The sequence below is a fragment of the Arabidopsis lyrata genome, assembly GCF_000004255.2.
Source record: "Arabidopsis lyrata subsp. lyrata unplaced genomic scaffold ARALYscaffold_2, whole genome shotgun sequence".
Lineage (NCBI taxonomy): Eukaryota > Viridiplantae > Streptophyta > Magnoliopsida > Brassicales > Brassicaceae > Arabidopsis > Arabidopsis lyrata.
Window position 1 is genome coordinate 14469901 of NW_003302554.1, and position 13604 is coordinate 14483504.

The window sequence follows — 13604 nt, forward strand, 5'->3', positions numbered from 1 at the left end:
TCAATTGAGTAATGATCAGCAGATGTCATTGAGTAGTTCTTTTTTTGTAATTTCATGTTTATTAGTACATAAATTAACTTACTATCGCCATCGAGATATTCAAATTACTTAATTTCACAACTATATTACTATACTAACTAGCTTCTCTCACAAAAATTTTACTTTGTGCTCAACTGTGGTGTATTTGTTCTTCTTATACAATTCTTCAAGGCTCATCTACCGTAAAAGGAACTTTGTGAGACAGTGGCAAGAGATGCACAACCAGCTGAATCGCCATAAGAACCATCTCGAAGTTCCATTACTCTTTCATCCATAAACGGAGGATTACTTGGCAATGGCAGGATTTCCTCTTTGTTCTTTAGCATATGCAACAACTTTGACATCGATGGTCTTAGCGACGGTATCTCTTGAGTGCATAAGAGCCCTATTTGAACTACTCTCGCTATCTCCTTTTTGATGATGATACTATCATTCTGATTCTTCCAGTTCAGGTTTGGATCATATACTTCCTCTAAATCTCCTGTCTGAAAATGCTTCCATGCCTATTTTTTTAGCAAAAAACATAACACCACAATTAGTATGAGAAGTGAAATCTCTCTGACTATTTCTAGTCACATAAGAAAAAATCAGATAACTTACTTCTGTCATCAAACTGTCTGAGTAATCTGACATTTTGCTTTTGGTGTTCTGTTTTCCAGTTACAATCTCTAGTACAAGAACTCCAAAGCTGTAGACATCTACCATCTCTGTTAGCTGACCATGTGCTAAGTACTCTGGAGCCATATAACCTCTGCAGTTTCACAAGTTTTGACACAATTTTAGTTTCTTAAAGTAATAAAATCATATATTCATATCTTTTGAAGCAATGGTGCACTTACAAGGTCCCTGCAATGGCGGTGCTGATATGGCTCTTATCGTCCTGGAATGATCTCGCCAGTCCAAAGTCGGCGATTTTAGCTTGAAGCTTTGAATCTAGAAGAATATTGCTTGCTTTTATGTCTCTGTGAATAATTTTCACAGTAGACTGCTCGTGCAGATACACCAATCCTTCAGCGGTCCCAATGATGATCGTGTATCTTCTCTGCCAGTCTAGTGTTTTCCCTCTGTTCACATCTGAAAAAGTAATAATGAAGAATGATTTGGTGTGATGATTCTGCATTCAGGATTAGACAAATGAAACTCATCAAATAGTATTATTATTAGTAGTAGTTACCGAAGATGAATCGATCAAGACTCTTGTTCTGAAGGTATTCATAGACAAGGAGGCTCTCTGGTCCTGAGCAGCTGCAACCAAGTAGCCTGACAAGGTTCTTGTGTTCAACAGTGCTGATCATGTTGACTTCATTGTAGAAATCTGTTGCCCTATGTCTGTTGTTGAAGAATAACCGCTTCACAGCGATATCTCGTCCGTCTGGAAGAACACCCTAAATAACCCACAGAGATGCCACTAGATCACTCATTTGCTCTACAAGAAGACAGAAAGGGAAAGCCATGATTATACACACATACCTTATAGACAGTTCCAAATCCGCCTTGTCCAAGCTTGTTTGCCTCGTCAAATGAACCTGTGGCTTTCTCCAGTGTTGAGTATTTGAAGTTCAAGCTACTGTCTTTTAGAGTTTTCGCCATTTTTTCAACATCATTTGATCCTGAAAACCACCAAAAATCTCGGTAAAAAACACTCAATTCTTTCTTTAACCAATTCATCAGAAATCAAGAAACTAAGCTGACCTCTTCTCTTCCTCTTGATGGTCCGACGTTTGCAGATATAAACACTTACTGCTATTCCAATCATGAAGACAACCACAGAGCTAAGAACTGAGACAACAATCACTACCACAGAGCCTGCAAAAACGATCAGTTATGACTATCAAGCGAATGATATTCTAAAGAAAACATGTATCGTTCTTGTGTTACCTCTTGATCTTCCGTTTCTTGATATCTTGTTCAAGAAATCTTGATCAGAGTACCTAAGGAAACATCCAGTGTGAAGCGCACGTCCCTCTGACCATGGCAAACACCCCTTAACCACAGAAGCAGACGCGTTCTCCAAACACTGTTTACAAGAATCAGGACTCAAAGTTCTCCAGCAATTCGCCAACACAAACGCGGATTCAGATTCAGATTCACCGGCCTTTGCAGAAGCACGAGCGTACCCTCCACTCCCAGAAGCCTCAGCAACCGCATTTCTCAGCCCCTGCCTCACCGCATCACCGAAAGTCTCACTCTTTCGTGTCGTGTTTCCACACACAACGTTATCTTCACGTCCTTTGAATTCGTTATAGAAACTATAATTCTCAGCTCTCATAAAACATCCATCAAGAAAGATTCTACCTCCGTTCTGAGGATAACACTGCGGAAGCATCGTCCGTGCTTCCGCGTAACAGAGGACACAATCGTTTAAAGGAAGATCACCGTAGCACTGTGCAAGACCGTAGTTAGCATCAGGTCCTGTACCGGTGAGAGCAACTCCAAAACCGGAAGTTTGTACTTGTGTACTGATTTTCTCCATTGTGGCTACGAAATTTGGGACATAAGCGGTTTCGTTGTGCTCAAGTAAGGGTGAGCAAGTGACTTGAACAGCTCGAGCCCTTGCGTCTCCGGTGATTTGACGGAGTGATGAAAGAAGAAACATTAAGAGACATGGAAGGTACAGAGGAAGGATATGAATTGGTTCTTTCTTCATTTTGTTTGGTTTTGATTGAAAGAGATCTCCTATTTTGGAGTTGATCAAGGGTTTTGTGTTCTGTTTTCAAGGTATGAAATTTAGAAAGAAGAAGCAGAGAGATCAAGAATTGGAAATGATGAAAATTGAAGAATTTACAACCAAAGAGAGGAATTTTTCAACAGTTTGACTTTGATGAAATTGTTTTGTTATAGTCAGTCAACCAAATTTGCTGTTTCTCTCTCTCTCTCTCTACTGGTTAGTCAAAAAAAAAAAATTTGAGATTTTGGAGTTCTTCTTAGTCTTGAATTCACACTTGGAAACCAAACCAGCTCGATCATGTTTGAAGTCGCTGTCTTCATTGATTTGTCGGTTTCATAAACCTAAAAACCGGTGGACTAAATAATTAATTAATAGAGCTTATTTGATGTGGAGCCGGTTTGGTTTAATCGGATAAATCTCTTTTCCGGTTTCATTTATCTTCTTTCATTAAATTTAATTTTCTGGATATTTAAGGAGACAAAGAAAACGGGATGTGCCTTTAGTCAAGTGATTAAGTCTACTTGACTCCGTCTTTTCTACTGGAGTTCGACTCCACGAAGTCGCGTTACTCCGCGTAGTAGGGATTGACTATGGATCGAGCCTTGTCGATCCAAAGATGTTAAAAAAAAAAAAAAAAAAAAAAACGTCACATCTCCGTAGTGTTAGCATGAACACGACATTCAACAAAATAAGAATAAGTGACGTTGGACTATTTTAGATAAAGAAATAGGTTTGTTGGGTTGATTAGTGGGCCTAGTTGGTGGTATGGTGTAATGAAAGATTTTTTTTTTTTTTTTTATGTCAACTGATTTTATATATAAAAACATAGAATGATATATTTTGTGATTGCATATGCCGGCAGAAATACTGAATATACCCGGAAACCAAAGCCCAAAAGAGGGAAGCATAAGCCGGCGGACGACATAAATGTCCCCGGAAACTAGGCGAACGTAAAACACTAGAAATACAAAGCAAATATAGCAACCCGACAACGCAAAAGAACGAAACCATAAACTAAGAAAGAAGCAGAAGGTAAAAACCTTAAGAAAACCAATAGACAAAAGAATACAAGGAAACCATTTCTTTTGAAGCACCTGCGACAACGCACATACATATTCTCCTAAAATAACATCTACCTTCTCCTATCACGATGAGAGCTGATCTCTCGAAACCAAGAAACAAAGACTTCAGAACCCGGCAAGCAAAACCTATGAGTTGAGAGAATCTCGAGCACGCTTCCGAATACGACTACGACGACTGCCACGTCCAACAATGTCTAACTAGAAATCATCAAAAGGCAAACCTATCTAAACAGATTCACGAAAGCAAGACAAGGAGAGAGGCCCAACCTCTCAAATATCACCAATCACAAGAATGAGAACGACGATGGATCGAGACGGTTGTCAAACACAGCGAACAACATCAGGGAGAAGAAGCATCTGCAAACATAAAGGTCTATCAATCCAAAACAAACAAACTAAACTTCTTCTTAGCAAGGTGACGAACCCAAAAGAATTCAATGGTTAAGACGAGTCGACCAGGAGCGGATAGAAGAGCAGAGTCTGGACAGAACCTGACTAGTACCCAAACATCACTCAACAAACGGCTTAGAGACTATCAACGCAAGAACGACGAGGCTAGGGACGGAACAAGCAAAACCAAGGCATGATTCTTAGAGCAGCACCGTAGATCCTATACATCCGGAGCCAACAGTTTCGCAATAGCCACAAATCCCATAGACAAAGCCGCTCCAACCGAATCCGCAAATCACAAAATCAAACTCGAAGCAAATCCAAAGAATCCCCAAACGCAAGCGGGAAATACTCACTCAAACCAAAACAACTAGCCTCAACTACTCAAAGGAGGAAGAGCAAGAAGAAAGCTTACCCGACCCGAAACAAACCTCACCGAGAAGACCTACAACGCTGATAAGCTAACCTCACCACCGATCCACCAGAAGAAGCCAAGGCGATGCAAGACAACAAAAAGACAACTTACGACGGAGCAATATAGCCCCTCTCACAGTGACGGCGAGGAGCGCCACTCATCGGAGAGGGAGATCGGAATCAAATTTTCTGGGTTCTCACTTCTCAGAAGTGTCGGCGGCTGAAACCCTTTGTTTTTTTGTGTAATGAAAGATCTAGAAAAAAGAAAAAAAAAATTACCATTTACAAGTTGCTATGGTCAAAGTTTTTACTCGAGATCAATTACAAAGAAAATGAGAAGTAGTTGGACATTCAATTCTAAAAATGTTAATCTAGTTGGCTAGAGTAAAGACATGTTATATAATAAGCTTATCAGTATATATTATATATAATTTTATACCAAGCGGTTCTTGGTCTAGTCTCTATTGACTTATTTAAAAGAAAAAGAAAAACACTAACAAGAAAGCTTTGGATTCAAATCCGTTTTAAAAAAGGGTATTTCCAAAAAAATAATCCGCAGAAATTAGAACATTCAGATCCAAATTTCACGATTCTCAAAAAAAATAAAAAATTATACGTATTTTTCTTGACCTGAAAATTTTCGGTAACTTTTATATGTTTCATATAATCCTTATGGCCTTATCGATGGTTTTAATCGAATTTCTTTGCATTTGTGGGTTACATATGTTTTTTTTGAAGTAAGACATTTACAATAATTTTTTTTTTTGTAAAGTTAAAACGTAGAAAATTATTGACTCAAGAACAAACACAAAAACCGTATGATAATAAACAAAGCTACTGAAATTAACACACAAAATAAAACTACTGAACCGTAAACCGAATCACTAAAATCAAAACCGAGACTAAACCAGAATCTGTCCCCACTCCCCACCATGTAAGCTCTACATTGTTCAGTTCCTAGCTTCTATGACATTGTCGTGGCACATACTTAACCTTCAGCTCCTAGCTAACACACGATTAATTGGCATCTCAACTTTTGTACATATGACACAAGATGATTCAGAATCCACACAAAAGGATACTGATATATGTAACACGATCTAAAACCTCATCTAGGTTCGAAGAAACTCGAACCCTCGGTTATGTAGTCACTCCTCGATCCTGAAGAATTAGACTGATTCGTCGTGGGAGTCATCATCATCTTTCTCATCTCTACTACACTCCCTGGATTCAGAAACGGCGGTTGCGTCGGCGTGTGAATCTCCAAACTCCCTTTCATCATTTTCACAACTGTAGACATCGCAGGCCGCTGATCAAACGCTGCTTGAACGCAGAGAAGACCGATTTGAAGTAGCCGTGACGCTTCTATCTTGTTGAAGTTATCCCCCAAGATTGGATCCACTGCTTCTTCCAGATTTCTTGTTCTGTACAGACTCCATACCTAAAATATGTTTTCAAGATTCAAGAAAAGGGTTTAAGCTAAAAAACAATCATCAAGAAAATGTTAACTATTTTTAGAGAGTTATTTACCGTTTGTAGGATCGAACCAGCTTCTTGTACGAAGGCATTGTTACGTTTTCCGGTTATAACTTCAATCATAAGAACTCCGAAACTGTAAACATCTGCTTTCTCGGTCAGTTTTCCTCGTACTACATATTCTGGAGCCATGTAGCCTCTGTTTCCACAAGTGAGAAACTTCAGAAAACACACAAGACTCGGTAGAGATATAAAGTTACAAAGATAAGTTTTGAGACTTTACAGTGTACCGGCGATGGCAGTGCTGATATGAGTCTTGTCCTCTGGGAACAATCTAGCCAATCCAAAATCAGCAATTCTTGGAGTAAAATCATCTTCCAAAAGGATATTGCTCAGCTTAATGTCTCTATGTATGATTCTAAGATTCGACTCTTCGTGAAGATACGCCATTCCTTCTGCTGTACCAAGTATAATCTTGAATCTCTTCGCCCAATTCAACGGTTGAACATCTTTTCTTACTGAACCAAAAAAAAAGCAGCAAGAACTAGTCAATAAAGATCCATCAAGAGATGGTAACCGTAGAAAAAGGTATACGATTGTCGAAAACAAACCAAAAAGATAGTCGTGGAGGCTTTGATTTGCAATGTATTCATACACCAGAAGGCTCTCTGGTCCAGTTATGCTGCATCCCAAGAGCTTCACAAGGTTCTTGTGATTGACTTGGCTTATTAAATTGACTTCGTTAAAGAAATGATCCACCCATTGCTTTGTGTTGAAGAACAGTCTCTTTACCGCAACAGTCTTACCGTTAGTAAGAACTCCCTATTCCACACAATAAAAACGAGCAAGAAATTAACCAATTGAAGAGTAGCAACATCAAGAAGAAACGGATAATAACACAACTTACCTTATAGACAGAGCCAGATCCTCCTTGTCCTAACTTATTTTTATCGCTGAAGTAATCGGTAGCCCTCTCGAGATTCTCATAGGAGAAACAGAGATTAGATTTGTTCGCAAGCATGAATAATGACCCTAGCTGCTTCTTCTCTACATTACATTGCACAAAACAAAAGAAAAAAAGTTTCAGTTAAGATCAAGACTTTATAACTTTACTATTATAACCACTCAAACTCTATGACTAATCCTGATTCTGGAACATAAATCTTAACTAATTCCACAAAGAACTCACAAACCTCTTTGCTTCTTGGCATGTCTCTTTTTAAGCAAGAAACCAGCGGCAGAGACCAACAGAACAAATGCCACAACCGAAGATGTCACCGCCAAAATCACACCCAAATGGTTATGACCTGATCAACAAGAATGTTGCTAAATCAATGTTCTCTCACAGATCTCCCTTAACATACCATAAATGTTATAACACATACTAAATTTAAATCACATTTCAAGCTTATTCTACTTACCACCATTACCATCTGATGTGGAATTTCCAGAATTGTTATAAAACTTTTGAGTAGAAAATCTCATATAACAACCAGCACTAAGAACTCGACCTTCTTCATTAACCAAACAAGAACCAATACTCACTGAAGCTTTACTCAAACACTCAACACAACCACTACGATTAAGAGTCTCCCAACACTGAGCCAGACCGTGAACCGTCACATTATGTCTATCCACAAAACCAGCATAGAATCCACCATTTCTCACCGCCTCCACACTCATGTTCTTCACCAACTCCGCAGCGTTATCCCGGAATACCGTCCGGTTTACTCCGGTTATCTCCTTTGGAGCACAAACTGTCCGATCTTGCAAGCCTAAGGTCTCGTTAAAGAAATTGTAATCATCGTACCTGATGTAGCAACCATCTGAGAAGACTTGACCACCACGAGTACCTCTTTGGAAAGGTAAGCAAATAGGGACTTTAGCTTTGATCTGAGCGAAACACAAGTCACAGTCTTTCTTATTAAGATCTTTTATACACTCTCCATAAGCGTAGACGGTTAGATTTCCGTTTGCGTTGTTGACCACTTGGCCATAACCTTTAGCTTCCACAAGTGGAGATACGGCGTCCATAGCGGCAAGGAAAGTTTTGACGAAGAGACTTCTCTGTTGCGGCGGTGTTGTTCTGTTGCTGCATATCTGAGCCACCGTCGCTCCTCTCGAGTCTGAAACAGAAGGGTTTATAAAAAAACCCAGAGGAAGAATAAGAAGAAGAAGAGTTAGAATCGGCATCTGGTTTCAGTGTTTAAGCTTTAGAACAAGACAGCATTTGTGTAAGGTTTTTGATCTTTTGCTCTGTTTTTTTTTTTTTTCTCTCTTTGAAATGGATTTGGTGATAGAGTAAGAGAAACAAGGAAGGAGACACGATTGGGAAGTTGAAATTGAATTTCTTCGAATTTGGTTGTTGGGTCAAAAACTCATAAGAAGAAAACTCGGAAATTTTCCAATTGTATGAGAAGTCAAAGAGAGACTTTTGTCTCGTATGTGTCAACGGAAGATAACGATCACATTTGGGGGCAGTGAATGCGAAAACGATGCCGTGTGGGAGTTATTATCACGGGGCATCGTGACGTCATTGCTTTTGTCACTGTTTTCTCTTTCGAAAATGTTCTGTTTTGCCACGCATAGTTTTTTTCTAAGCAACCAAAAAAACAAGTTTTCTGTTACGGTTTATGATAGTTGGCACTTGGCATAGGTGTTGAAGTGGGTCTCGTTATTATCTCAAGTTCTCACACAATGTTAAAAACCGATGAAGAAATTTGAAAATGCAAGAGCTACTAAGTTTTGAATTAGTTCACGATGCAACTCAGAATTTCTCAAAAACTCTTTTGATTAATAGAAAATATGTTTACAAGGTTTCTCCTTTAACACTATTTTCTATTCTCACTAAGTCTTGTTCCTTAATCACAGACCGATTAAGAACAATAACTCTCCTTAAAACCCTTAGCTCTCTTTAAGCCTCTAGTTCTCTATTTCTCTCAAACTAAGACTTAATAGCTAGGAATTCTCTCTCGTGATTGTGCTAAGCTTTCTGCAAGCTTTAGCACTCCTATTTATACTAAATAGGTTGAGACCATACAACAGGTCAATTTTCAATTCTAAAACTAATTGGAATGGACAATTTCCTTTTTCTTTATGGAATAGGAAATTGTCCTTTGTCTTCATGTTTCCTTTTCTTCTTGCAAAAGGAAACTCTTCAATCTTCTAGAATCTTCTCTAAGCTTCTAGTCTTCACTTCAAACCGCCATAACAAGATTCTGCATATTTCCTTAATCTTGTTCATGTTGCTCTGTTCTCTTGAGTTACTTCTTGACTTAGTTCAGGTACTCCTTCAGAAGCTGCATCTTCAAAATTATGACAATGTATAGAGATAGGAATTTCAAATTTGTAGATGAATTAGGTAATTGTTAAGTTTTATGCGTTTTCGGTTCATAATTGTTGGTAACAATAATTTTGATAATACGAGCAAATGAATTAACATAGTTGACAAATGTTTTGGAGTTCAGATGTGAATCAAGGCTTTCAAAATTTGAATCCAGTTATGTGCTGATAATCTATTTTTTATAACATAGAAGTGTAAAGGCAAACGTAAACGAAAACAAACCATGGGAGCATTAATCATAACACAACCAACAACAAACCATAGTTTTTCGTCGAATTGTCGTAACATCGTGATAGTAAAAAAAATATTTTACTAATTTACAAGCACTGACTATAGTCCAATTCCAACAAACTCATTTTGCGAAATGAAATATAAAACTGTTACAGCCTTACAGGATTAGTATGAGAATCTTCTAAAGTTCGAGGTGATTTCCTGATATTCAATCTTTCATAACGCTTTTTTTGTAGTATTAGGAGAAAACAAGCAACGTAATGGATAATAGCGTAAGCTTTTGTCAACTGTATTGTGAAGGTTGTCTCCGAATCAAAGATACTTCAATCAATCAGTCTTTTTTTTTTTTTTTTTTCAATCAATCAGTCTTTTTATTCTTTCTTCACCACTAATCATCGACAATGTTAATTATTCAACCCTCAACTTATCAAAATTTGCCGCTTATTTTGAATTACTTGATACATTCTGAAAATGACAGTTTCATTCTTGTCAAACTAATCAACCATCACTTTCTGAAAATTACGTTTTTTTTTCTTTTGATAATGACTTTGAAAATTACGTTTTTTTGTTTTGTTTTAATATTCTTGATAAAGCATGGTTAATAAGAAATTACAGTATTTGCATGTAATTTTTGTATGAAAATATGTGAACATAAAGCCTATAGATATACTTAGGTTGTGAAGTAGTTAAACAGTGTTTTGTTTTCGTTATATTTCTATCAGGCAGATAGAGCTTAAAAAATTAAATAGTTGTTTAAAACTTTTACATAAATTTGTGTATACTTTTGGCTCTGAAAACATAAAAGTATAGTACTAAACGTCGTTACATTTTTGTTTATACTAGGAAAATATTTATTTCAAAAAGATAGACTATTTTTAAAGTTATCTGTGATTTTTTATTAGGCATAATGATAAATTGTAAATTTCAAAAAAATTAATTAAGTACTATTCCCTTTGTTCCTAATCGTTTGATGTTTTGGATTTTTCATACATATTAATAATTTAATCATTGTGTAAACATTTTAATATTATTTTTGATAATAAGTATTTAATAATACTCAACCAATAGTAATCTAAGAAATTTAATTATTTTCAACCATTGTATTTTAAAATTTACTATATATTAATATAAGTCAATAAAAAACTATGAAATCAATATTTGTGAAACAAATAACAAAAATTAGAACATCAATCTTTTAGGACCAATGGAGTATTATTGGTTTAGAATTAAAAAAATATTGTAAATTATAAAAACATTTACAATCAATTTTTAATATGTGAAAAACAATGGATTAATTAGGAATAAAAGTAAAAAATTTAAAACGACTAGACACGGTTTTTGAAATATTGGTACCAGATAATTGTCGGCGAATTTTTATTTAGAAACAAGAAAATAATAGAAGCCGATGGGTCCCGTAATGATCGACCTCTAGAACTAGAAGCAAAGCGACCAACTCGTGACTATCAAAGTCAGCGTCAACTCCAAATATCCAACCCGTTCCTTACTGTATTAATGAATCATTGCAATAATGTCTTACATTGAATTGAGATCTATTTCCAAGTCATGTCATTCTAAGAATATTAAACTCTTATCTTTTCAGTACAAGCTAAACCATGTTTTGAAGTGATAGTGATGTTGTGTTGTATTTTTCTTGTTGTTGTTTGTTGATTAAATGATGCATTTTGAGCCTACGTTTAAAGATCTTTTTCTTCGGCCAAACGAAACGAATAATCACGAGCTTGTTCTATACGTTAGTCAGTTTCAAGATATTAGAATTTGTTGGCAATTATAAAATGATGAAAGCTTTGACTTATGTTTAGGTGTGTGAACACTGGCCGCTAATCGTGCCGTCGCCACCCATAACCACCACTATTACTCTTTTGACTTAAAACAATTATTAAATGACACAATAATTAAGCCTCTTTCGTGATGAGAGTAATCTGTCAAAATCATATACATCAAATTACAAAAATAAATTAAGATGTTAGCATCAATAACCCCTAAAGGGACAAAGAGACTAAAACATTGTTTGTTATTTGTCCAGCCCACAAGAATCCTGGACTTGACAATTGCTGCATTAGATCCTTCTGCACTATCTTTCTTAAATGGCCTTGGTTAAAGACATGTCAACACATAAAAGCCCAAATCAGTGTATTGGGAATAAAGAAATAAGGTGATTTTGTGTAAGTTGTTCGTCGGCCGTGGCAGGGCCATTACGAAGCGTAGTCAGAAGACAGAGACCATAAAATGAATTGAAAATTTATAATTTGCGTTTTTCAGAACAAAGAAAAAAAAAAAAAAAGAAGGAAACAACCCATCATTAGACCTAATTAACCAAGGAACTAAATTTGATATGTCTCTCTAATTCACCGGTGACAAATTATTTCAATTCTTTCCCTAAAAAAACTTACTAAAATTACCCATTTTTTCTTTTAGCATATGTATTAATATAAATAACCAAACTCCTTCTCTTTGTTCAAATAATCAACAACCGGTGTTCAAACACCATACAATTCTACACAAAAACATATAAAAATGTCTACTAATCTCCACCTTGCGACCGCGGTGGTCCTCCTCCTCCTGACCGCGAGCCAAAGCGGTGTAGCAATGGCTCAGCGGGTTATGGGAGGCGGGCGCGATCCATGCTCCGTGTCAGATTTCAAGGTGTTGTGCAGATCCGTGGTGAAGGGCCAAAAGAATGTTAACGCAGCGACAGAGGTATCCATACGAGAGCTGATGAAAAGAACGATCAAGGCCAAAGAAGCTGCCAAGATTAGCCGGAAAAGCGGTGGAGGACTCAAAACTTGCTACTCAAACTATGACAGTGCGCTCGAAAATCTACAAAAGGCGTTAAAAAACATTAAACAAAATGATGGATTTAGTCTTAACATCAATCTTAGTGCCTCCTTAACGGACTTTGATACGTGCAATGACGCCATGGGTGGTGGTAAGGCTTCGAATGTCTTCGCCAAATCCACAAGTACGTTGCACGAAATGGCTGATAATTGTTTGGCTCTCTCTACCCTCGTCAAACAATAATGATAAAGCCAGATGTGAATGTTTTAATTTGAACAAGAAAACAAACAAAAAAAGAATGAAAAAATGTTTGAATTTACAGTAGATTTTTTTTTTTCCCTTTTTTTGACTCTTGTGTACAGTTTCGGAATGTTTTGAACATTGTGTGATTAAGAGGGTTTTTTCTTGGTTGCTTATGATAAACATACATATGTTCTGTTTCTTCTCACCGTATAAAGCCCAACTTAGCAAATACTGGGCCTATATAAAGCCCAATTTAGCAAATCTCAGGCCCTTTTGTCATAAGATAAGCGACAGTAACATATGCAGGCATTAATCATCATGTGCATCATGATGATGTATCGGTAATAATGTGTTTGGTCCGAACAAAAATGTAATAATCACGCCGCTTTGTGAAACACCTTGTTCAAAAAATGATGACTAATCATAGTCCAATGCCGAATCATATATAAACATTCGATAATCATAGTCGAATCTTACAGTATAAATATAAATATTCGTCGGTACTTAATAGTAAGATCTTAGCTAACTCAAAAAAAATAAAAGAATAAGATGTAACTTCCCCCAGAGGATTAGTTTGGGCCCCTCCATAGGTCTGGGATTCCCCTGAGTTTAAAAAAAAAAAAAAAAAGATGTAACCTCGTGGAAGAAAAAGCTGAGCATGGGACGGCTTTAGACAGCATCATTGCTCGTACATCAAATTGTTGTATCCTACTTTTGCTTCAATATTCCTCTTTTTCTTAACTTTTTTCACATTCTCCTTCTGTCTTCTTTTAGTTAAAAAGAAAGTAGACTATAATAGTAGAACAGATTAAATGCTATATCGAATTTTCAGTATTTATATTCGTTCACACAGAAATGGAAATGGTGTAGTGGAATTTATGATGAGAAATCGGCCATGTTGAATTATATGCCTAGTTTTCTG

The 13604-nt window shown here is 36.7% G+C and overlaps 3 protein-coding genes across 3 annotated transcripts; 1 reads left to right on the forward strand and 2 right to left on the reverse strand.

The window, feature by feature from the left end:
* Positions 1 to 4: 4 nt before the first annotated feature.
* LOC9323370 (cysteine-rich receptor-like protein kinase 2) lies at positions 5 to 2989 on the reverse strand. Its single transcript, XM_002888739.2, has 7 exons — positions 1918 to 2989; positions 1732 to 1845; positions 1510 to 1649; positions 1214 to 1424; positions 879 to 1113; positions 640 to 790; positions 5 to 542 (listed from the first exon to the last, which is right to left on the reverse strand). Exons 1-7 carry the CDS (start codon positions 2684 to 2686, stop codon positions 213 to 215), a joined length of 1950 nt encoding a protein of 649 aa, XP_002888785.1. The 5' UTR covers positions 2687 to 2989; the 3' UTR covers positions 5 to 212.
* Positions 2990 to 5383: 2394 nt separating this feature from the next.
* LOC9323371 (cysteine-rich receptor-like protein kinase 3) lies at positions 5384 to 8656 on the reverse strand. Its single transcript, XM_002888740.2, has 7 exons — positions 7491 to 8656; positions 7263 to 7376; positions 6977 to 7116; positions 6681 to 6891; positions 6353 to 6587; positions 6124 to 6268; positions 5384 to 6034 (listed from the first exon to the last, which is right to left on the reverse strand). The coding sequence occupies exons 1-7, from the start codon at positions 8260 to 8262 to the stop codon at positions 5702 to 5704; spliced, it is 1950 nt and encodes a 649-aa protein (XP_002888786.1). The 5' UTR covers positions 8263 to 8656; the 3' UTR covers positions 5384 to 5701.
* A 2268-nt stretch (positions 8657 to 10924) lies between these two features.
* Positions 10925 to 12881, forward strand: LOC9324850. Its single transcript, XM_021034227.1, has one exon. The coding sequence runs from the start codon at positions 12179 to 12181 to the stop codon at positions 12680 to 12682; it is 504 nt and encodes a 167-aa protein (XP_020889886.1). The 5' UTR covers positions 10925 to 12178; the 3' UTR covers positions 12683 to 12881.
* The last annotated feature ends 723 nt before the right edge of the window (positions 12882 to 13604 follow it).